This window comes from Pongo abelii, chromosome 22, assembly GCF_028885655.2.
Source record: "Pongo abelii isolate AG06213 chromosome 22, NHGRI_mPonAbe1-v2.0_pri, whole genome shotgun sequence".
Taxonomy (NCBI): domain Eukaryota; kingdom Metazoa; phylum Chordata; class Mammalia; order Primates; family Hominidae; genus Pongo; species Pongo abelii.
Window position 1 is genome coordinate 47,445,783 of NC_072007.2, and position 25,623 is coordinate 47,471,405.

General features: G+C 37.9%; 1 protein-coding gene and 1 long non-coding RNA gene across 22 annotated transcripts in view; one reads left to right on the forward strand and one right to left on the reverse strand.

Annotated features, from left to right (window-relative positions):
• The window catches only part of TTC3 (tetratricopeptide repeat domain 3), a 130,780-nt gene that overhangs the window by 31,685 nt on the left and 73,472 nt on the right, over positions 1 to 25,623 (forward strand). For all 20 annotated transcript variants that reach the window (XM_063720888.1, XM_054542501.2, XM_024239257.3 and 17 more), the window contains 8 exons: positions 3,690 to 3,744; positions 11,031 to 11,193; positions 12,166 to 12,211; positions 13,784 to 13,907; positions 15,244 to 15,307; positions 18,173 to 18,233; positions 21,845 to 21,929; positions 24,518 to 24,652. In XM_063720888.1, the coding sequence (XP_063576958.1) occupies positions 11,061 to 11,193; positions 12,166 to 12,211; positions 13,784 to 13,907; positions 15,244 to 15,307; positions 18,173 to 18,233; positions 21,845 to 21,929; positions 24,518 to 24,652 (648 nt within the window). In that variant the 5' untranslated portion in view covers positions 3,690 to 3,744; positions 11,031 to 11,060. The remainder of the gene's footprint in view (positions 1 to 3,689; positions 3,745 to 11,030; positions 11,194 to 12,165; positions 12,212 to 13,783; positions 13,908 to 15,243; positions 15,308 to 18,172; positions 18,234 to 21,844; positions 21,930 to 24,517; positions 24,653 to 25,623) is intronic.
• Positions 21,647 to 25,623, reverse strand: part of LOC103888893 (uncharacterized) — a 63,241-nt gene continuing 59,264 nt past the window's right edge. The window contains exon 3 of one of the 2 annotated variants that reach the window (XR_008517316.2): positions 21,647 to 22,149. This is a non-coding gene — a long non-coding RNA (uncharacterized LOC103888893). The remainder of the gene's footprint in view (positions 22,150 to 25,623) is intronic. The other variant, XR_008517315.2, reaches the window with a different exon arrangement.

Here is a 25,623-nt window from a genome sequence, read left to right on the forward strand (position 1 = left end):
TTGAAGTTGTAGATGTGGGTGAGATTGCTTACAGAAGTTTTTCTCAACCTGGACTGCACTTTGGAATCACTGAACTTTGACAAATACCACCCACCCCCGAGATTCTGATTCAATTAATCTAGAGTAAAGCCTGGGCATTGGGCTTCTAGGAGCTCCCCAGATGGTACTAATGTGCAGTCAAGGTTGAGACCCACTGGCCTAGAGAGAACCTCGGCGGCGACTAGGAGAGGAATCAGGATTGAGCCTTGAACACATATGGCCAATTGGAGAAGGATGAGCCTGCCCAGGAGAGTATTAAAAGGTGACCAGAGAGGTTCAATGAAGACTAAGTGTGGTGTCATAGAAGTAAGTAAAAGAATGGTCAGCAGTGTCTGTTGGCTACTGAGAAGCCAGTTACAGTGGAACTTAGATTTGGCAACATGGACATCATTCAGTAACCATAGGGAAAGCTGTCAGTTGGGAAGCTTGGAACAGATGCCAATTAGATGGGGTTGAGAAATTCAAGGTAATGGAGACAGCTAGCATAGGCAGCTTTTAAAGGTATTTGGGGAGAGAGACCCAGTGTGAGTCTCTTTAAATGGTAAAGAAAACTTACCTTATTCAAGAGTTCCAGAAGAAGGTGGCGCTAGGGTTGTATATTCAGTGGCTCAACAATGTCATCAGAGACTTAGATTTTTCCAGCCTCAGTGTGTGTGACTTTGTCCTCAGGCTGTCCCCTCAGAATGTAGGATGGCTGCTGTAATTGAGACATCTTCAGCAGAAGAAGGACAACTTTGTCTTATGTCCTTTAAAAAAATCTTAATACACATGCTGAAAAGTACACAAGTGTTAAGTGTAGATGGAATTTTCAGAAGTCAAACAACTGTAACCAGCACGCAGATCACAACCCCAGTACCCTGGAAGTTCCTCTTAGTCATGACCTTCCCCCTAGTCATGACCCATCTCCTCTCCCAGGATAACTACCATTCTGGCTTCCAGTGGTTAATTTTGCCTGTTTTACTGCAATGTAATGAAATAATATACCATGTGTTCTTTTATGTTTGGTTTTCGGCATCATTTTTGAGATCCATATTGTTGCATGTAGTTGTAAAGTGTTCATCTATCGCGTGAATATACCACATTTTATCCATTCTATTGTTGATGGGCATTTGGGTAGCTTCTCGTATTTGACTTTTACAGGTAGTATTGTTGTGAACATATGTATTCATTTCTGTTGAGTGTATAATCAAGGAGTGGAATTGTTGGTCCAGAGGGTATGCTTATATGCATTTAGCTTTCCTGTGTGATTGTATCATTTTGTACTCTTACAGCAGCATATGAGAGTTTCAGTTCTGTGCCCTCACCAACACTTACTATTTTTCATCTTTTATTTTAGACATTCTGGTGGGTGAATAGTGGTATACCACTGTGATTATAATTTGCATTTTCATAAATTGATTAAGGATGTTTCAGATTTTCATAAGGTTATTGACCATTTGGATATTCTCTTTTGTGAAGTGCCTGTTTAAGTCTTTTGCTATTTTTTTCTCTTGAGTAGAATGCCTTATTCATTTTTAGGAGTTTTTCCTTTTGTATTCTGAATATGAGTCATTGGTCAGATATATGTATTGCAAATATCTTCTCACACTCAGTGGCTTGCCTTTTCACTGTTGATGTTTTCTTTTCACAAACAAGTTACTAATTTTAATGTAGTACAGTTTATCAGTTTTTTCCTCTATGATAAGCTCTTTTTGTGTTCCGTTTATCGTCTTTACCCATTCAAAGGTCACCAGATTTTCTATGTTTCGTCTAAAGGTTTGATTGTTCAACTTTGATATACAGATCTGCAGTCCATCTGGACCTGATGTTTGTATTTAGTGTGAGGTAGTGTTCAAGATTCATATGGGCCAGGTGCGGTGGCTCACGCCTGTATTCCCAGCACTTTGGGAGGACAAGGCAGGAGAATTGCTTAAGCCCAGGAGTTTGAGACCATCCTGGGCAACATAGTGGGACCGTGTCTCTACAAAAAATTCAAAAATTAGCCAGAAATTAGCTAGGCATGATGGCACATGCCTATATTCGCAGCTACTCAGGAGGCTGAGGTGGGAGGAGTGCTTGAGCCTGTGATGTCAAGGCTGTAGTGAGAGGGACTGGCACTGCACTCCAGTCTGGGTGACAGAGTGAGAGCTTGTTTCAAAAAAAAGAAAAGAGAAAAGATTCATATGGATGTCCAATGGCCCAGCACCATTTATTAAAAGAGCATATTTTCTCCATGTACTGCAGTATCACCTTTGTCATGAATCAGGTGATTATGTGTAAGAATCCATTTCTAGTTTCTTTATTTTGTTGGTCAGGTTGTCTATCCTTATCTAGTTGGTTTTTTTGTGTTTTTTTTTGGTACGTAACCTTTTAGTGGGTATAGATATTTGGTAGTATAAGTTATTTAGTTTTGTTCTTCCTTGTAATCTCTTTAAGAGTGATGAATTAGCATAAATATGAACGTGAAATGATGAACCAGCAAATATTAATTTATGTTGAAAAAAGAAGGTGGATAAGTCAGTGAGTTGGGTACCCTGAGGAGATAGGAACAGTTGAACAAATTAAATGGGATAAGCAAGGTTATAGTGAGAGTTGGATACCTGAATTAGTGATTGAACAGTTTGAAGTTTGAACAGTTTTGAGTTTGAACACCCTGAGTTCCAGGGGTGCAGTGATGGGTGGCTGAGTTGGGCTAGAAGTGGAAGTCATTGAAGATAAGGAAGCCAGGAAGCTGATAGACTGTGGTATGGATCTGTTAGTACTTGATAGGTTATGAAAGTACATTTAATAATGTAGTATCTAATTTAATATTTACCTCAGAACAGATAGAACAGAATTATTCACATTTTACAGATGAGAAAAATGGGCCCAGAGATGTTAGTAACTCCCTAATAGCCCCAAGAAAATTAGTGATTAAATTAGACCTAACCCGGGTCTTATGGTCTAGCTTCCATGCTGTGTTCAGTGTAGCTTAACTGATGTTGTGTGAAAGACCTGGTAGTGATACATTTGGAAAGTCTTACTGACATGCAGAAATAGTACAGAAAAACATACAAATGAGAATGTTATAGGCTGGGCGTGGTGGCTCACACCTGTAATCCCAGCACTTTGGGAGGCCAAGGCGGGTGGATCACAAGGTCAGGAGATCGAGACCATCGTGGCTAACACAGTGAAACCCCATCCCTACTAAAAATTCAAAAAATTAGCCGGGTGTGCTGGCATGCGCCTGTAATCCCAGCTACTCAGGATGCTGAGGCAGGAAAATCACTTGAACCCGGGAGGCAGAGGTTGCAATGAGCCAAGATCACGCCACTGCACTCCAGCCTGGGTGACAGAGACACCGTCTCAAAAAAAAAAAAAAAAAAAAAGAATGCAAGAATGCTGTGCATAGGTACGATGTCGATATGCGCAAGAAATACTTCAGAAATATTAAAAGTAGTTATTCCTGGGTAGTTGTGATTGTAACTCTGGGTGACTTTTTCCCTTTGTTTTATTTTTCTGTATTTTCCAAATTTCCTATAATGGACATATATTATATGGATTTTTTTTAAATTAAAATTATCTTTTGACTAGATAATATACATGGAAAATTCACAAAGTACACATGTGCAAGATATAATACTTTTACTATAAAAGAGTGAAAATTTTTAAATACTTGTTTTTCTTTTTAGAAATGCACTCGGTGATGGAAAGAGAGCCACTATTCTGAAGAACACTTGGCCAAAGGTAGGTTTCTTGTATATTTTACATTGAGCAAATAATGCCATACAACATTGTGAAAAATCTGTTTATAGGGTGTGTTTGTTCATAAAAATGCTATATGAAATTACGTAGAGCTCCAGAATGTGAAAGGAGAGTCATCAGATCCATGATCAGCGTGGGGACCCAGCCACAGCACTGACAGGCTGTGTGTGAGGACAGGCGGCCTATGGGCATCTTGAGTCTTCAGGATGCCTTAGTGATTGAGAGGTCATCTCTGCGTATTCTGGGTGGGTGTGCCTGAATGTGAAGAATGACTTAAAACTGAGGAGGAACTATAGAAGGCTGTCTTTATAGGAGGCAGGAAAAGATTTCCTAACACACAGTGCACAATTCAGCAGTGAAGACAACCATCTTGATATATTTGGCTATATCAAACTTAAAAACTTGTGTATGTCAAAAGACATCATAGATGAAATAGTAGTTTGAGAGGAGATAATTTGCCACATACATAACTGGTAGGATTTATAGCTGGAATATGCACATAATTCCTAAAGTAAATAAGAAACCCCGTAGAAAATGGGCCAGTAGAACAAGTAAGCATTTCACAGAAGAGTAATCCTGAATGGCCAATAGAAATAAGAAAGTATTTCCATTTCCTAGTAATTAAAATTGTAGGGATTTGGTACACAGATAAAAAAATGAAACCAATAGTGCAGACTAGAGGGCCTCCACACAGAATCCACTATGTGAGTAAATATTACAGTGTCATATTGTTTGAGTCCTTCAGATTGGCAGAAATTAAAGAGGCTGATAGTCCTGTGTTGGTGGGTATGTGTAGTAACAGGAAGCCCCAGTAAACTAGTAGGAGTGTGATTGCTTACAACCAACTCAGGGAGCACTATGATAGACAGACTCCGCAGTTACTTGATTCTGAGTGTGTGTACTCTAGAAAATTTCTTGCAAATGTGCACATGGTTTGATATACAAGGTTGGTCATTGCAGCATTGTTTTAATGGCATACAACTGCAAATACCTACATGTCTATTGATAAAGCAGCAGATAAATGTGGTATTTTCACTTGATCAAAGTTGTTACTCTGACCTGTGTGATCTGTCCCCATCTTGAACACTTGTTGTTTCTCCAACCTCACTCTTCCTGCTCTGTCTCTGGTTCACTTTATGTTGGCCTCTTGGCATCCTCACTGTTCCTCACACATGCCAGGCCCACTTCCACTTTGTACTTGCCCTTCCCTCTGCCTAGAATGCTTTTCCCCGGAGCGTTGTCCAGCCCCCTTGTTTCCTTTCAGTCGATATTGAAAGGACTCTTGTCAGTGAAACATTCCTTGGCCACGTTACTAAAATGCCAAACACCTCACTTCCTACGCATTTCTTATCTTCTTTCCCTGCTTTACTTTTTTCTTCTTAGGACTTACCATTATTGAATATATTATATCTACTGTTTGAGTTATAGTGGCTATTGTGTGTCTTCCAGTATAATATGAGCTCCACAAGGAAAGATTTTACTGGTGTTTGGTTCACTTCACTCTTGAATCCAGACTGTCTGACAAGCTGCCTGACACTTAGCAGGCACTCATTAGTAAATAATTGTTGACTCAGTGATTGAATGAATCAAATAGTAGATTGCAGTTGAATTAGCTGGCTTATCAACATTTATGGATTTTAAAAAGTGTTAAATGAAAAAGTCAGTAAAACGTAGGCTGGAAAAATATCTATCGAGTTCCTGATAGTGTTTGCTTCTGGGCAGTAAGAGAGGGAAAGGAGATTGGAGAGGGTACAAAGGAGATTTCAGCCGTATCTGTATCATCAGAAATAGTTTTATTTATTTCATTTAAAAATCGGAAGCAAATATAACAAAATGTTAACAGTTAATTCTGAGTATCTGTGTATTAGTCTCTGTATTTTCCTAAATTATAAAAATCTCCATTTTTTTTTTAAGTGAAGCTTTAGATGCCAGGCATGATGGCTCACACCTGTAATCCTAGCACTTCAGGAGGCCGAGGTGGGTGGATCACTTGAGGTCAGGAGTTCTGAGACCAGCCTGGCCAACATGTGAAACCCCGTCTCTACAAAAAAATACAAAAAAATTAACTGGATGTTGTGGTGAATTCCTGTATTTCTAGCTACTCAGGAGGCTGAGGCAGGAGAATCACTTGAACCCAGGAGGTGGAGGTTACAGTGAGCTGAGATCACATCACTGCATTCCAGCCTGGGTGACAGAGCAAAACTCCATCTAAAAAAAAATAAAAAATAAAAGTAAATAAATTGTTTTTTTAAGTGGAGCTTTAAATAAGATACAGAAAAGCACATGTATTTCATACTTCATTCCTGGTTTTACATAATTTAAAAAAAGCTAGTGCAAGTAGAATCAGAATTTTAAGGCCTTAGAGAATTTAATCTAATTTGATACTTCCATTACTGCTCTGCGGATAGCCTTCATTAGATTAATTGTAGGAGTTTATTTTGTTTAATTTTTTAAAATGAACTTTCCTTTATATTATAAATATCACATGATTAAAAAGAAAAATAGAATATAGCAAGGTATAAAGTAAAAGGGAAAAGTCAGCCTGGAGACCTTGTTTAAAAGACAGATTTCTTCGCTTTTCCCCCAAATTGTGATTCAGGTGGCCTAGGAATGTATTTAGGAGTGTTGAGATTGTAAAATTCCCCAGGTGGACTTCTGCATCCAGATTTTAGAATCATTTTTAAATGCCTTATCTTACACATGAAGAAATTGAGTCCCAGAGAGGTAGAGTGATTTTTGCAAGGTGTTGTTGCAAATAAAAGACAAAACTGGATTTCGAATCCAGCACTGGATAGTGGTTCTGTTTAAGGGTGACCAGTTTGTTGGTATTTTCATTATGAGTCATTCTTTTGCTTGAAACAAAATCTTTGCTGATCCTTGAACCTGGCATTTGACACGTGCTATATCAATATTTGTAGAATGAATGAATGGTACAATTCCAAATACTGAAACCCAAACCGTGATACTGGTTTTCCAGAAATACTTCCTGCTATTTTGATATATTATCAATTAAGAAAAACAGTTATTAAAACTTTTTGAAGACCTGGCGCTCACTCCTGTAATCCCAGCACTTTGGGAGGGCAGGACGGGCAGATCCCTTGAGTTCAAGACCAGCCTGGGAAACATGGCAAAACCACATCTTTACAAAAAATACAAAAAATTAGTTGGGCATAGTGGCATATGCCTATAGTCTCAGCTACTTGGGAGGCTAAGGTGGGATAATCACCTGAGTCCAGGAAGTTGAGGCTGCAGTGAGCTATGATTGAGCCACTTCAAAAAAAAAAAAAGAAAAAAACTTTAGCAATTATTTTGAGAACTTTGTGGAGAATACTCGTTCCTGGCTTAGTTTCATAAACAAAATATTCACTTTTTTTTTTTTTTAATTGGAAAGTTTGGTGATGTCCAAACATCCCCTCTCAGGGGATACTCTCTTTTGTTGCCTTGTATTGGTGATGTGTCATATGATTGCAGAAATATTTGTATAGATAAAAACATATAACCACTAGTAAGTATTTTAAAAATTTGATAACTACATGACTAGGTTATTTTTCTTTTTTTTTTAATACCAGAAAAGAATGCTTATTGAAGGATAAACTTCAGAAGCAAAAGTAGATCATACAGGGTATATTTACTTGTATAAGATTGCCTTACTTTAGAATTAATTATGAGCCTGAGTCTATGGAGTCATGCCTCTAAGATGTAAGTGTGTTAGAGGAATGTATTCTGTAGATTTCTATGTGAGGGTGGGACATTTTTTCCCTTCTTCTTAATGGAGAAGATTAGTACAGTGCCACCTGTCTCTAGACTTACTTTCAGGGTTTACAAAGAATGAGTCATTTGTCCTGAAGAGTGAGAATTTTTATTAGCCTCAACAGATATGTTTGTGCATGTCTGTGAGCATTGTGTTTTGATCTATATCATATAAGATACAAACTAATAACCTCAGAAATGTCCTCAAGAACATTTAAATTTTGAGGGGCACATTAGGACTTTTGTTGTGAATGACAGAAACTGAACTCAGATTTGACTTAAGTAGAAAAGGGAATTAATTGGCTCATGTAACTGAAAAGTCTAGGGGTTAGCTTCAGGAATCGTTGGATCCAGATTTGTACACATTTTTCTTTCATTTTCTCAACTTTGCCTCCCTGTTTGTCAGCTTCATGTTTAGTCTTTTTTCTAGCTTCCCTCTCTCTCTGTTTGATTTTTACATGGATTCTCTTGTTATGTCTTCAAGCTCACCCATCTTTTCTTCTGCAGTGTTTTATCTGCCTTTATTTCCATCCAATGTACTTTTCATCTTAAATGCTATAGTTTTCATCTCTAGAGGTTAAATTTGGGTCTTTCTTGCATATTTCATGTCTTTAACATATTCCATCTTTCCTTTAACCTCTTGAACACATAGGGGATAGTTATAATAAGTATTTTAATGTCCTTGTTTACTAATCTGTGTCATTTGTGGGTTGTTTTCAGTTGGTTTATTTTGCTGTTCATTATAGGTAATATTTTCCTTCTTTGCATACCTGGTAATTGTAGATGGATGCCAGATATTGTGAATTTTACCGTGTTTGGTGCTGGATATTCTTCTTTTTCTTTAAATATTCTTGATCTTTGTTTTGGGATGTGGTAAAGTTACTTAGAAACAATTTTAATTCTTCAAGGTTTTAAGATTTTTTTAGGTGGGACTATAGTGGCATTTAATCTAGGGCTAATTTTTCCGCTGCTACTGAAGCAAAACTTTTCTGAGTACTCTACTTGAAGTAGAGAATTCACCCCATGAATTATGGTGTTTTTCACTCTTGTTGATAGGAACAGGAATTATTACTGATTTGTTTCAGTTACGGCTCTTGTTCCCTGTCAGCCTTTCAGGTTGTTTTTTCCCTGGCTGTGGACCGTTTTCCCCCAGGGATGTGCTGATCAGTACTTAGCTGAAGACTCAAGCGGTCCCTCTGGAGTTCTCCCTGTGTGCAGCTTTCTCTTCTCTGGTCCTCTGCTCTGTGAACTCAGCTGCCTTGGTCCCCTGTACTCCCGCCTCTGTCTGCTTAACTGAGAGAGGCTGCCAGTCTCTGCCTAGGTTTTCTCTTCCCATGCTCTGGCTTAGAGACATTCTTATCAGTAAGCAGGAGCAATCACAGGGCTTACTGTATATGTTTTTCATACTCTCTTTTGTTGCCTTGTTTTCAGTGTCTTGCAAGCTGTGGTTTCATCTCTTTTGTCTTTGTTTTAGGTAGGAGGGAAAAATCAAGTCCTTATTACTCCATTTTGGTCAGAAGTGGAAGTTAGAGTGTAGGCTCTCTTGGCTTTATTTTTAAAAAGACTTTTACCATGTAGTGGATCTGCAAACTGATGTCATGAGTAGCTGTTAATTCTAGGGAAAGGAGAACCTCTCTCAGTGTGTGTACAGTAGACCTTAGGGATGCCTCAGACTGATTCCGATTGGGTCATGTGCCCACCTGTGGATTTATTGCTTTGACCTAGAAAGTAGTGCATTTCAATTGGCCAGTCTCCTGTGTCACAGCCACACTTCCACCCTGCCCTCCATTGTTGGGGTGGAGCACTAGAACTGACAATCCTGCTGTTACTGTGAGAAGTGGGAACATGGTGGCCTCCTAAGTGAGGGGAGACTAGAGAGATGAGCAATAGGGAATTTCCACATATGTGATAGAGAATGAGATGGTGAAAAGACCTTTTTATTGTAATTGGGTTTCAGAAACTCTGAGATACCTTTAATTTAAGCTTCATTGAAACAACTTCAGCAGGGAGGTCTGAATTAACTCTTTTCTCAACTAACAGGAGTTACATTATGTTTTATAGGGTTCAGGGAAAAGGATCCAATAAAAGGTGAGAAAAGTATGGAGAAAAGAGAAAGAAATAAAAGTTCTCTGCAAATTTAGTAGGTTTGGCTTATGATCTAGCATTATTTCTTATGCCAGCTGTGGGTTTTTTAATGCAGTTATTTAAACTTTGAAGTCTGTAAATGCTTAGGGGATAGGATTTGACCTTGTAGCCTATCTGAGAGATCCCTTTGTCTTCTTACACCTTAGGTGTCAGGAAGCATGGCCTATACCCTTTCAGCAAGACAGAGGTTAATGAAATGCCATATGAATTGGAGTCTGAGCTAAGCCCAAATAGTCTGTCTAAAAAAACTCCAGAACCTTTAGAGCCACACGGTACCCCAGAGCAGGATTACTTATGGTAAACCTGCATAAACATATACCCACGTAATTGTTTCTGGCTTCTTGTAGTGAAAAGCTGATCCTTCTTAAAAGGGTTGTTTAATTTTTATAATTTCCCTGAGATTTTCACTGAATCACAGTGTTCTTTGCGAAATGTGTAGTGAAGAGGAAAGAGCTTTGGACCAGGTGTCATAAAAATCAGGGTTCTTTGGTTTGCCTCTTACGTAAGTGTGATATTAGGCCAGTTTCTAGCCTCTACCCTCTTTCACTAGTAAATCACCTTGCCAGTAGTAGTGTGCCTAAAATGGGAATTTGGTTTGGGAGGAGCTAGAAGCAGGGTTGGTTCAGTTAGCTTCAGGTTTTGGTACTGTTAGCTTTGTAGATTAAAAAGTTTATACTTAATATAGAAGATTTCCAGAATATGTAAATGGGCCAGCAAAGATTTTGGTTCTGTAGCAAAAAACCCTTATCATTGGAATTAAATGTAAATCCCTGGTTTTTGGTTTCTTAAAGCCAGGAGCTGCACTTAGAGATAACAATGAAAAGCTGAGTGAAGGGGAGACGGCTGGATGGACGATCTAGCCTGAGCACATCCCCCATCTGTCTGCACTCTTCGGAGGTATAGGAAAACCACGGCACAGGCCGATGGTTCCATCCAGCTCTAAAAACTTCTCCATTTCCAGGTGTAGGAAAGACGATGAGTTAGAGATTGTTACTGCCTTCAAATATTTTTAAAACATGAAGTTATTTATAATGAATGACATTTTTTACTTTATCTGGCACAAAATTATTATATTCTCTGTTAGCAAAATATAACAAAAGTTGAACTCTTTGCTGGGGGTACAGAAATTTCTTAAGCAAAAATATTGATCCTTAGTTATTGTGATTATTTGTGTATTTATAACTTTTCACTTAGCTCATTAGGTAACTTTATTTCCTGAGGTATTAACATTTTACATTTATTTTTCATTGGTAGGGACCTAATCTAATATTTTAAGTAATGAATCAGTTTTCAAGCAAAATATTTTTCCTTACCTGTTTTCTTTAACTTAAGCATATTTTTGAGAAAAAATTAAATTTATTTTTTTGGAACAGGGTCATTATCGTTACTGTGATGCTCTTTCTATGCTGGGGGAATATGACTGGGCCCTGCAAGCAAACATAAAAGCTCAAAAACTCTGTAAAAATGACCCTGAGGGAATCAAGGATCTAATTCAGCAGCATGTAAAGTTACAAAAACAAATAGAAGACCTACAAGGTATTTCACCTAAGATTCTTTTGGTTACAGTCTTAATTCCCTTTCAAACTTTGGAGGGTGGGTTTCTTGGATTAACAGAGGACCACAAATCAATCCTCAGATTATTTATCCTTATTTTATCATGTTGTCTTGGTCATGGCACTTGAGTTTTTCATTTCTATCTGTGTAGAGTTACATGTTATCCATTAAGTAATTATAAATGATTTGTACTTTTTATTTGAAACAAACAGCAACGAAATTGTTATTATTTATTCCTCTGTAGAAAAAAAAATCCCTTTCAGAAATTTTGAATAAAATAAAAGCTTTTTGAAACAAAATTATTTAAAAATATTTCCTTCATTACTAAAGTTATTTCCTAAAGAAAAGACCCTTCAGTAGAGCTGCTTGATGTTTCTGCACCATTTGTGCTAATTCTATAGTGTGCTGAACATATATATATATATATAATGTTTTTTATATATAGCAGAAATTGGCTGTGCAGGCTAGGAGTTGTAGATTTTCATTCTGTCCTTGTTTTCTCCCCTAAGTCTTTTTGCTTTCTCCAATGCCTGAAAGTCCCTTAGTCTACATTTTTAGTGTATGAGTCTTTCCTGCTTTTTCTTCTTCGGGTTGTACAAAGCTGAGCTGAACAGCTCTGTTTGACCGGCAGATGTTGTTATCCATCATAACATGATTATGTAGTAAGATTGTGAGCTCCTTGAAGACAGGTACCACCTCTGATTCAGATTTACATATTGCTGTCATCTTGTCAATGATCACATGTGATGGAATGTCAAAGTTTGTGTAACATTCTGTTGACACCATCCTAAAACTAAAGACATCTAGAAATGTAAAATTGCTTAGATTTACTTTTCAGTTTTCTAAATTTGAGGTTCCTTACTATCAGCTTAAAGTAAATTTGAAAATCTTTTAAAGTCTGTGTTGCCAATCCATTGATTACTATGTGTATGTGTGTGTGATTGACTTTTATAGGTCGAACAGCAAATAAGGATCCAATTAAAGCCTTTTATGAAAACAGGTAAGTTAATAGGTCAGTAGCTGCTACTAGGAATGGCTTTGCTGCATGAATTTAAGAATCACTTAGTTTGACGCTTTAGGAGCTAATAGCAACCACAGTAAAGTTGGAGATGGAAGGAAGAGAGGTAGTTTTTTAAGTGTCTGTGTTATCAGGTGACCTGTAAGTTGTCAGATTTATTTCGCTGTTTTAGTGAACCATATAGATATAAGCTCAGTAGCCTAATCCTGTGGGGAAAGAGGTGAAATGTTAATTGGACATTACTGTGCTTGAATGGGACCAGTTTGGCCATGAAACTCCTGGCAGCACAGAGCTAGGACATAGCCTGTGCCCTGTGCCCTGCACCTCTGTCTTGGAAACATCTATGGCAAAAACCACAATTACTTTTGCACCAACCTAATACTTCCAGCTTCCTGATGTCTTTCAAAGGCTAAGATACTTCCTATTAGAAATAGGCAACAGATAGACTTGAGTATGCTTACAAGAAAACAATAGCAGCCAGGGTTCTACCTTTGCTTATTTGGCAATTAAAACAGATTAAATGTTTTTCTGCATGCTTGTTCAGATGTCTGGAATACTGAAGCTGCTAATTCTGTAGCATGCTGAACATGTAGACATAAAGAAATTGGCTGTGGAGGCTTTAAATTTAATTTTAGTATCCTAATTTAACTTAAATTAGGATATTTAAATTTAACACAAGGACATAGGCATTTTTTTTTTTTTTTTAATTTTTTTGAAATGGAGTCTCACTCTGTCACCCAGGCTGGAGTGCAGTGTTGTGATCTCGGCTCACTGCAACCTCTGCCTCCCGGGTTCAAGCGATTCTCCTGCCTCAGCCTCTTGAGTAGCTGAGACCACAGGTGGCTGCCACCACGCCCTGCTAATTTTTGTATTTTTGGTAGAGATGAAGTTTCAACATGTTGGCCAGACTGGTCTCGAACTCCTGACCTCAAGTGATCCGCCCGCCTTGGCCTCCCAAAGTGCTGAGATTACAGGAGTGAGCCACTGTGCCCAGCCTGAGCCACCGTGCCCGGCTGATATTTAAATGTTAGAAGCCAGAATGCTTTTTTTTGAACTGTTCTTTTTTTTGAGACAGAGTCTCCCTCTGTCACCTAGGCTGGAGTGCAGTGGCACGATCTTGGGTCACTGCAGCTTCTGCCTACTGGGTTCAAGCAGGTCTCCTGCCTCAGCCTCCCCAGTCGCTAGGATTACAGGCACATGCCACCACACCTGGCTAATTTTTGTATTTTTAGTAGAGACAGGGTCTCACCATGTTGGCCAGGCTGGTCTTGAACTCCTGACCTTGGCCGATCCACCTGCCCTGGGCTCCCAAAGTGCTGGAATTACAGGCATGAGCCACTGCACCCAGCCCTTGAACTGTTCTTTATTTATTTTGAGTTTAATACCAAATATAAAATAATGTTTATCTATAAAGCCCCATCTCACAGGTAGGAAATCTTTTTAAAACAATAATACCTTGCTGTCAAGGAAAAAAGGCTGTGATTGCTGCAACCTGTTCATTCAAAGGATAACTTTTAAAAAATGTATAATAAGTCCTTTTTTCCTCCCACTTAGGGCCTATACACCTAGGAGTTTATCAGCACCTATATTTACTACTTCACTTAACTTTGTGGAGAAGGAAAGAGATTTCAGAAAAATTAATCACGAAATGGCCAACGGTGGTAATCAGAATCTAAAGGTAAGCTCCATTGAAAACTACAGTTTTTTTCAAGTATAGATAGTCTCATATTTTTACAATAATATTTTGGTGGTAATAGAAACCAAATTTTTGGTGATTTGAACCCTTTTTGCCTATTGTTACTGAAAGAATGATTCTCTTTTTAACAAATAATCTGAGTATCTCATACAACTACATAAATAATATTTCAAAGTCACAGAATTTCTTTTGAATTCACATTTATGTGTTTTCAACATATTTTTAAAAATAACCATTTGCCACTTCTCTTTGTATCTTCTCCCTTCGGTTGTTGGAAAAGTCCTCCTGTTGATAATATTGAAAATTTCTAAAAGACTGTGTTCAGTTAGGGAGAGGAGTTTACACCGAGCATTTCCAGCTGGATCTGGAATTGTATTGAGCATTTCCAGCTGGATCTGAAGCGAAGGGTCTGTAAACACTCACCCTAACCTGCCTTAGCAGCCCTTTTCCAGCCTTCCACCCTTTTTGAGGTCTTGAAATCACAGAGGTTTACTTAGTGCTTCCGAAATGAACGCTACTCTTGGGTTCAGGCTATTCTATCCAAATCGTACTTCTTCCTCAAAACCAAACACAAATGCTATATCCTCACTAACATTTTTCTTAACCACTCCAGCTTAAGTGATTTTTCTGTTTTGTGAGTTGTGAGAGGTATTACTGACTATGCAATTTATATGTCAATAACAACACAGTATTTTCTTTTCTTCATAAGGATGATTGTTGTTTAACTACTGAAGTGATGTGTCTTTTCACCCCATCTGATTGTAAACTATCTGAGAACAGGAGTTATCTCCTGTATCTCTCTGTATCTATGGTAGACCTAAATCATAATAATGATCACTATTATAATTGATCTTTAATAATTGATTATATTTAATAATTTATTATATATAGAAAAATATCATCAGTAGCTTCTTTTTTGGCTTCCCCTTTTGTAGTTACACTCACCACATTGCTGCTTCTGTTTTCTTACTCCAATTTATATTTTAAAAATAGTTTTACTCTCAGGCTTGTAGATTTTTATGTGCAGATGTGATAGTGTTAATTCAGACGTTATTGAACAATTGTCATGTCAGGCATTATGCTAGGCAACAGAAATAGAATTGTCATTCAAGATTTTGTCATTGCATATCATGATCCTTATCATTAGTTAACATTTTGTTTGCTTGTTTATACATTTAGGCTTAATAACCAGCTACATATTTTAGCTGCTTGGGTGAATTCTATCCTATTCTATTCTAAATTCTTTTATATAGCTATTGAATTCTTCATGGCTGGGTTTTTGTTTTTTTTTTTAAAGTCTCACTAATTTCATTGGCAGGTGGCGGATGAGGCGTTGAAGGTAGATGATTGTGACTGTCATCCTGAATTTTCACCACCATCAAGTGAGTATTGTTTTTATATCAATTGTCGCCAAGTTAATATAATGTCTCCTAAATTTGGATCCCCTACAATTTGCACAAGCCTTGCTTATATCCACTCTTGTTCTCCTTTACTTTATAATGCTTCTGTGTTAAGAAAATATTGAATATTTATTTGAAATCAATGCTCAGTCTTTTCGTATTATTTAGTGAATGTAATTTTGGAAATTCAAATAAAAGGAAAGGAAAAGATGAAGTACATAGCTCTTTTTGGTCTGCTTCTTAATTTTTTTTAGGCTGTTGTTTCTCATTATTGAAAGTTCATTATTGCCTCCCTTCCTCCCACCTGCTAGGAGCCTGTTTAGACCTTTTTAAATCTAATTGTTCTCCCCCATAAAATTTTAATAGCTGTTTATGTACCATATGTGCATCTGCGCTTTATGTATAAAAGGAATTTATTTTGTCTCCCAATAACTAATTTTCACCCTATTAGGGGTGATATCACCCATATTGAGAACAGATGCTGCTATAACAAAAATACCATAAACTGGATAGCTTATAAGCAGCAAGCATTTATTTCTCACATTTCCAGAAGCTGGGAAATTCATCATCATGATGTCAACAGATTCGATGTCTGCTGAGGGTCCTCTTCCCGGTTCATAGATGGCCATCTTTTTGCCGTGTTCTCATGTAGTAGAAGGAGCAAGACAGCCATCTGGGGTCTCTTTTCTCTTTTTTTTTTTTGAGACAGAGTCTTGCTCTGTTGCCCAAGCTGGAGTGCAGTGGCATGATCTGGGCTCACTGCAGCCTCTGCCTCCTGGGTTCAAGCAATTCTCCTGCCTCAGCCTCCCGAGTAGATGGGATTACAGTCATGCACTACCACACCAGGCTAATTTTTGTATTTTTAGTAGAGACAAGGTTTTGCCATGCTGGCCAGGCTGGTCTCGAAATCTTGGCTTCAAGCAATCCTCTCGCCTTGGCCTCCCAAAGTGCTGGGATTGCAGGTGTGTGCCACCACGCCTAGCCTGGGGTCTCTTCTTAAAAGGGCACTAATCCCATTCATGAGGGGACAGCCTCATGACCTAATTCCTCCCAAAGGTTCCACTTCCTATTACCATCGCCTTGAGGATTTGGTTTTCAACATGTGAATCTTGTCGGGGACACACATGTCCAGACCATAACAGTGCTGTAGGCTAAGTCTCATTTGTTTTAAGTTGTGTGTGCTCAGTGCGTGTATTTATTTACATATCTAGTAAACACAGACACCGCAGAGCCTCATTACTTGGCATCATTTGGAGATGAAGTTTCTGGAGAAGTGAATATTTTTGTGCTTCATTTATTTCTGAATCTTAATACCACCAGAGTTTGATGAAAATCTTTCTAAAGTATATTACATGCTTCCCTGCCTTTTAACACGGAATTTAGGAAAATACAGGTTTTCTTGATGGCTTAAGGTTGTGGTCACACATAACAGTTACTGACCTCAAGCCTGGTAGTGTTCCTCCCAGGATTCTTCAGGTGAGATTGTTGGTTTTTTAGTTAGTGATCCTCTCTTTTTCCTTCTCTTGTTTGTTGGGTGGTTGGTTTTTCTTTCCACGGTTTTGCTTCTAGCAGCCATTTCTATTTTTTGTGACCTGCAGCTCCATGTTCACTCAGGCTTAGTTACTTCCATAGATACAGCTACTTAGTATTGAGCATTTCCATTTGGTTAGCACATTAGCGTAATGATAAGGAGGAGAAACTCAGGCAGTTGTCCTACCTGATGCAGTTCCAACAGCATATAAAACATCTCTGAGGATAAAACTTTTTTTTGGAAGATAGCTTTTAATTTCTTGATATTTCTCAGGCCATTATTATCATTTAATTAAATAAACTCTGTCCACCCTTCAGCATTTACATACAGGGGAAGAAATTGAGGTTCCAGGATTAAGGTTAAGTAGTTTTGTCCAACGTCACAGAATGGAAATCAAACTAGAATTCTTCTACCTTTCCAAAAGCTGCTTTTGTTTTCTGAGGCCACCAAAGCCCAGGCTCTCATTCCCTCCTTATTACATTGGCTCTGACTTGTCTCTGTGCCCTCCCCTTAAACCTTCATCAGATGCACCCTGCTTCTCCTGCCATACCAGTTCTTCTACACAGCTCTGAGCATGGCTATCCCTCCCCAAAAATATGTAATGGTTTCCTACTCCTGCCAGCAGAATAAACCTGGGCTCACAGAACTGGATCTGAAGCTAAGGGTCTGTAAACACTCACCTCAGCCTGCCTTAGCAGTCCTTTTCCAGCCTTCCACCCTTTTTGAGGTCTTGAAATCACACAGATTTACTTAGTGCTTCTGAAATGAACTCTCTACTCTTGGGTTCAGGCCATTCTATCCAAATCGTGCTTCTTCCTCAAAACCGAACACAAATGCCATATCCTCACTAACATTTTTCTCAACCACTCCAGCTTAAGTGATTTTTCCGTTTTGTGAGTTGTGAGAGATATTACTGACTATGGAATTAATATGTCAATAACAACACAGTATTTTCTTTTCTTCATAAGGATGATTGTTGTTTAACTACTGAGGTGATGTGTCTTTTCACCCCACCTGATTATAAACTATCTGAGAACAGGAGTTATCTCCTGTATCTCTCTGTATCTATGGTAGACCTAAATCATAATAATCACTGATAATTGATCTTTAATAATTGATTATATTTAATAATTTATTATATATAGAAAAATATCATCAGTAGCTTCTTTTTTGGCTTCCCCTTTTGTAGTTACACTCACATACCACATTGCTGCTTCTGTTTTCTTACTCCAATTTATATTTTAAAAATAGTTTTACTCTCAGGCTTGTAGATTTTTATGTACAGATTTTAGGAACAAATACTTTTGTGTTCACAGGTCAGCCTCCAAAACATAAAGGAAAACAAAAATCTCGAAACAATGAATCAGAGAAGTTCAGGTATGTTTTTTCTCTAAGGTATGTTTTTTTCCCCCTAGCATACTCTACCCAAGAAAAAGGAAAAAAAAAATTGTTTTTCGTGTATTAGCTACTTTAATGTATGTATTATGATGAGTACCAAAATCCCTTTCAAATATCAAAAGCATATCTTTAGCAAAGGATAATTTTTGGCTAAAGGATTATTAATCCTGGATATTAATATATTGACTTCTGAAAGTCATATAATATGAAATATTTCCATATTAATTTCTTAAATTCCAGAATATGTACTCTAAAAGGAAAAAGCATTGAGAGAGATACAAGGTGCACATGAAGCCTCCTTCCCTGCTCACCTCATTTGACCCCTCCTGCAGTCCCTTCTCTAAGGCCTCCTCCAGGAATACACTGTTAACAGTTTCATGACTATTGGGAAACTTACTCTGCATACACAGACATGGGTATGCATATTTCAGATGCCCTTCTGAGTAATTATTGTTAGAGGAAAATCTTTCCTAATGAATTCTGACTACTTCTAAAATGAATTCTATCAAACATCTCCATGAAAATTAACAGTAATTAATTGCCTCCTATCTTTTTTTTTGTTGTTTTGAGATAGGATCTTGCTCTATCACTTAGGCTGCGGTGCAGTGGTGTGACCCCAGCTCACTGCAGCCTTGAACTCCTGGACTCAAGTGATTCTTTCTGCCTCAGCTCCCAAGTAGCCAGGACTACTACTGCTACTATGGTGCATGTCACCATGACTCAATAACTAAAACTAAATTTTTTTTAGAGACAGGGTCTTACTCTGTTGCCCAGGCTGGTCTTGAACTCCTGGCCTCAAGTGATCCTTCTGCCTTGGCCTCCCAGAGTGCTGGGATTGCAGGCGTGTGCCTGGCCTTGCCTCCTATCTTTATTGTTAACACCCCATTGACAACAAGATATAAATTGATTACAATGTGAAATTGTAAATCTTTTAATACAGAAGTTTATGAAGTGAATTAAAGTGATGTTGGAGAAACAGCAAAGCCATGTCTGCCACAATACACTGGTTTTCAATTTCTTCTCCATTTCTTAATCTGAATCCATGATAGATGCTTCAGGGGGAATGATTTGAATATCAAAACACTAAAAAAATCAGTGAAGTCTCATTTCTTTTCAAAAATGACCATTTTTGGATGCTGCTACAAAAATTAAATACAAAGCAAGGATATAGCATATTATTATGTTTTTCTATTAGTTGATAGAAAAATCATGAGTCTTCTTCCCTGCCCTCCCCTGTACCCCTAAAGAAACCAGATCTTAATATATGGTAATTTTTTAAATGCAGAGTTGTAATTTTAACCTGTTTTATTTTTAAAAATTTATTTTTCTGATATTTTGTTTCACTTTTCAAACTGAACACTCCTTATTAGGTAATATCTACCATATGGGACTGTTTCTTCATTAAATGGGATAACCACATAAAACACTTAGAGCCCTGGAACATAGTAAATCTTCAGTGTACTTCAGTTGTCATTACTGTTATCACCATCATTTTCCTTATTATTAGAATGACTCTGGCCTACGGCTTGCTTTTTGTCTTTTTCAAAATATCTTGTGTTTCTTCCCATGTTCAGAACACAGAGCTCTTCCGTTCTTCATTTGCTGCACAGTATTTTGTAATATGGCTGTATCCCCCATTTTTGTGCATTTAGGCTCTTCGTTTCTCTTTTCCTCCCTCACTTTCTATCCCTCTATCCATCTGTCTCTTTTTCTTCTTTCTTTCCTTTGAGAGGGATAAATCAGACGGTACTTCAGACATCCTTGCACATACACCTTTGTGCACCTGTTCATGTATATTTACAATAAATACTTTGTAAATAATGTGTAGAAGTTGTTTCTGTAGTGGGATTGCTGTATCAAAGGGGATATGTAATTTTAACTTTGATAGATATTGCCAAATTGTTCTCTCAGAAAATGGGCACTGTTCACACTCCGACTAATCTACAGGAGGGTGTGGTATAATAAAAATATATATATATTTGGTATTTGTCCCAGTTCCTGGTACAGAGCTCCCAAAACCTATGGCATTTCCTGAATGATAGGAGTGTATTTTGTTACTCATCGTGAGCCCCTTTCCATGTACTTGAGTTTATGCTAATGAGGTGACTCAAGGGAGTGCCTCAGATAGTTCAGGAGGAGGTCTCGTCACTGGAAAGACCAAGCACCTGATTAGAGGGTTAAGACTTTCAGCCTCATACCTGACCTCCAAGGAGAGGAGGGGGGCTGGAAATTGAGGTTAGGCACCAATGGCCAGTGGTTGATTTAATTGTACCTACATACCTACATAATGAAACCTTAGTAAAGTCCTTAAAAGAGAGCATGGGGAGCTTCTGGGTTGGCGAACACATTGATGTGCTGGGAAAGTGGCATGCCCAAGGGGAGCATGAAGCTCCTCGCACCCCCCAACCTTCCTATGCATCTCTTCCTCTTGGCTATTTGTGAGTTGTATCCTTTATAATAAATTGATAACAGTAAGCACTTCCTTGAGTTCCGTTGTTTTTCTAGTGAGCCTGAAGAGGGACTCATGGGAACCCTCTTGTAGTCAGCAGGGCAGGAGTGTGGGTAACCTGTGCATCCCACTTGCAGCTGAAGTGAGGGCAGTCTGGTGGGACTGATTCTTTACCCTGTGAGGTCTGTGCTAACTCTGGGAGTCAGTATCAGAACTGAATTGCATTATTGCACACTCATTTTGTGTTGGACAGTTGAATTGATATGGAAAAATGACAATATTTGGTATTGGAAAAAATCTACACATTGGATGTCAGAAGTGCTTTCAGAAAACTCCACATCGAGTGCCTCAGATTTTCTTACTCTCACCAACTTTCTGAAATGCTTCTATCTTATTATTAGATTTTCCCATCACATTGAACATCTTTGCACTGTTTATTGGGCACATTTATTGTTTTAGGACCATGTTGTTACTAGTGACTGCAGATCAAGGCAATACCCCTTAATTTTTCTCTTTTTTCAGAAGCTGTTTTTCCATATCATCTTTATAATCAATTCATCTGGTTTCCCTCCACCTCTGATTTTATAGGAATGTTTATTGAGATTGCATTGGATTTAGAGATTTCTATTAGAAATATTGCCAAAATGCCAATTCCCCGCAAAGAACGGCCAACTTGTATGGCTCACCATTTACTCAGTATTTTACATGGCCTTCAGTAAATATATTTTTTTCTTCTATCTGTCACATTGGAGGGATGAGAGTGAACTAATATTCAGATTTTATATCTTTTTCTTTTTCTTTTTTTTTTTAGATGGAGTCTTGCTCTGTCGCCCAGGCTAGAGTGCAGTGGTAAGATCTCGGTCCTGGGCTCAAGCAATTCTCCTGCCTCAGCCTCCCAAGTAGCTGGGATTATGGGCGTGCACCACTACGCCAGGCTAATTTTTGTATTTTTAGTAGAGACAGAGTTTCACCATGTTGGTCAGGCTGGTCTCTAACACCTAACCTCAGGTGATCCACCCACCTTGGCCTCCCAAAGTGCTGGGTTTACAGGTATGAGCCACTGTGCCTGGCCCTATTTTTTCTTTATATGAGTAGAACTTTTATTTTAAAATGATTTTAAAAAATGCTTTTTTTCTTTTAGTTCTAGTTCACCATTGACTTTACCAGCAGATTTGAAGAACATCTTGGAGAAACAGTTTTCTAAATCTTCCAGAGCTGCACACCAGGTAATGGAGAAGCTTTTCCAATGGAAAAAACAAAACATTGTTCACATGAATCAAGTTCTAATCATGTACATCTCTAAGATTTTTTAAATATAATTATTGTATTATGTTGTAGTTTTGTAGAGATGGGGTCTCACTGTGTTGTCCAGGTTGGTTTCAAACTCCTGGCCTCAAGCAATCCTCTTAAAGTGTTGGGATTACAGGTGTGAGCTGTTGCACCCAGCTGTAATAGACAAATCATTTAATATATATGACTGCTAAGAATCCAATCTATCACTAATTTAAATATTAACTTGATAATTATGTTAGCTAATGATTAGCACTGTGGAATTATTTGCTTCTCAAAGAGTTAACAGTAATATTAACTTTAAATATTTTTAAAAGATTTAAACACAGTTTCATTATACTTACTCTAAAATCATTAGAGGGCAAACTTTTATTCTTTAAATGATTTAACTTAATCAGATAATGTTGTATATAAAATTCTTTTTATGTTACTTCATGATGGAAAATATGCATTAACATGGAATAGAATACTCATTTCAAAACATGTGGATCTTTTTTTAGGTATACATAACAGATATTTTCCAAAGAACTAAAATAGATTCCTAATCATTTGCTTAAAAACATTTTTGAGAATTTCTTAAAGTTGGAGATTTTAAATTATATCTTTTTACATTGATTTTTACTGACTCTAAAAAGCATGAAATACTAAAATAGATGACAGCCTGTGAAGATGAAAAGACTATTTAAATAAATATGATGGCTGTTTTTGAGCCTCTGTTTGTTCATTCAACACAGTTTGATTGAGGCTCTCTCCATATGCTGAGGAGTGAGAGAGATTGGGTGTGCAGTGATGTGATTTGGCCTGCTCTGCTGGAGCTTTCGGACAGATCATTTATGTCGTATTGAGGGAAGTCACTTCCAATGAAAGCATGAGGCTGTATGGATCTGATTTCTAGACTGATAAAGAAAGCTGGGCATGGTGGCATGTGTCTGTAATCCCAGCTCCTCAGGAGGCTGAGGTGAGAGGATTAACCACCACTGCACTCCAGCCTGGGCAACATAGGAAGGCCCTGTCTTATTTATTATTTTCTTTTGTTTTCTTTTTTAAGCCTCTCACTAGTTTGGGAGCCCTGTCTCTTTTAAAGAAGAAAGAAAAAGAATGAGAACAAGATTAAAATTGAATGAGTTTATGCAAGGCTAATAACTAGGATTTGTAGGGCTAGTACGTCATCATTTATAACTTCAAGTTCATATCTTAAAACAAGTATGGCTGTCATCGAGCTTTTAAGTTTTTGTGAGAGCTGCTCTTTTCCATGCATATTCTGGTGAGCGTTCTGCCAAACTTTGATTCATTGGTTCAAAAGCCAGCAGAGGCCGGGTGCAGGGGCTCACGCCTGTAATCCCAGCACTTTGGGAGGCCAAGGTGGGCGGATCATGAGGTCAAGAGATTAAAACCATCCTGGCCAACATGGCAAAACCCCATCTCTACTAAAAATACAAAAAATTAGATGGGTGTGGTGGCACGCACCTGTAGTCCTAGCTACCCAGGAGGCTGAGGCAGGAGAATCACTTGAACCCCGAGGCGGAGGTTGCAGTGAGCTGAGATCTGCCACTGCACTCCAGCCTGGCAACAGAGCAAGACTCCATCTCAAAAAAAAAAAAAAGGCCAGCAGAAGGCTTTTGTTAATGGGTAACCAAACTGCTTTTTCCTCTGTGATTTGTGCAGTGGGGCCTCCTTTTGGATCTTCATTGTTAGGAACGGTGAGGAATACAACATACATATTTGCATTTGCTGCCCCTTTGAATGGCACACATGTGTATAGCAAGGAGTGAGGAGATTTTAGGCTTAATGTCTAGCCTTGCCTCTCCAATCTTTGTGGAACTTTGGTGACTTACAGCTATTCCCATGTCACTAAAATATGAATTCAAATTATAATGTGTATTCAAATTATAAAGTTTTTCTCACTTTAAGGGCACATGATAGCAATTTTGTTTTTATTTTTTATTCCTTATGTTATTCCTTTTGCATTTAACCTATTGTTATCTCTCCCAGTAATTTTATCTAGTTATATTCAAATATATGTTAGGCAGGAGTACAGTTAACAATTACAATATTTATTTCTTGCTTAGAATTAAGGTTTGTTTCAGAGCAGGATGGCAGTTGTTAAAATCTGGTAGTGATCAGAATATTGATTGTATGTTCTTAAGTGTCTAATTGTTCTACTCCCAAACAATTTACTTATTTAAGTGATGCCTGGTGTTTTTCATATATATTGTTAAAACTCGAAGATACTGTCTGCTTAGTCTGGAGAGCAAGTGAGGCTTAGTACCATGTAGCGTAAAATGAGTCACCTTTGTCACAGGCAACAGAAGAGGTGTTGCAATTAGGACGGTAAAGCAGTACCTTTTCATTTTCACTTCAGAAGTGTGGTGCTGAGAAAGGAATATGATGAATAAGGGTAGTTTGGGTATTGATTTAAACATTTTATCATTAGTTATAAAATATTACTCTGAACTTGGCATCTTAAGTTTTAAATTAAAAATGTGTAGATTCAGGTTACTGAAATAGAATTCCTTTTTTCCAGGATTTTGCTAATATAATGAAAATGCTGAGAAGCTTAATTCAAGATGGCTATATGGCCTTATTGGAGCAGCGTTGCCGCAGCGCTGCACAGGCCTTTACGGAGTTGCTGAACGGTTTAGATCCTCAAAAAATAAAGGTAAATTTGCCATATCATAACTTGTTTATCAATGCTAATACACCTCAGATGAATGCAGAAGAGAACCAAGGCCTTAACTCATTGTAAATATACCTAAGACCTTGCTGAGATTGGCTGAATCTACTTCAGGTTATGGGAAGCAGGTACTGCTCCAATTCAGACTTCATGAGTATGTTCAATATGTGATCCATGTTTATATTCTGTCCTTGACTATAGTTTAGGGTCATTAGAACTGGCTTTTTCTCTAAATCAAGGATTTCAGCTAACTTTAGTCACACCTTTTCACCCAGGAAGAAAGTACAGGCACACCTCGTTTCATTATGCTTTGCTTTATTGTACTTTGCAGACAATGCATTTTTTACAAATTGAAGATTTGTGGCAACCCTTGTCAAGCAAGTCTGTTGGTGCCATTTTTCTGAAAGCATGTGTCACATTTTGGTAATTCTCACAATATGTCAGACTTTTTCATTATCATTATCACTGTATCTGTGATCAGTGATCTTTGATGTTACTATTGTAATTATTTTGGGGCACTACAACCTGTGCCTGTGTAAGAAAGGGAACTTAATAAATTGTGTGTGTGTGTTCTGAGTGCTCTGCCACCCCCTTCTTTAAGTCTCCCTGTTCCCTGAGACACGATATTGAAATTAGGCCAATTAATGACCCTACAGTGGCCTCTAAGTATTCAAGTGAAAGGAAGAGTTGCACGTCTCTCACTTTAAATAAAAAACTAGAATGATTAAGTTTCGTGAGGAAGGTATGTCGAAAGCCAAGATAGGCAGAAAGCTAGTCCTCTTGTGCCAAATAGCCAAATTGTGAATGCAAAGAAAAAGTTTTTGAAGGAAATTAAAAGTGCTACTTCAGTGAACACATGAATGACAAGAAGGTGAAACAGCTTTCTTGCCGACGTGGAGAGTCTTAGTGATCTGGGTAGAAGATCAAACCAGCCACAACATTCTCTTAAGCCAGAG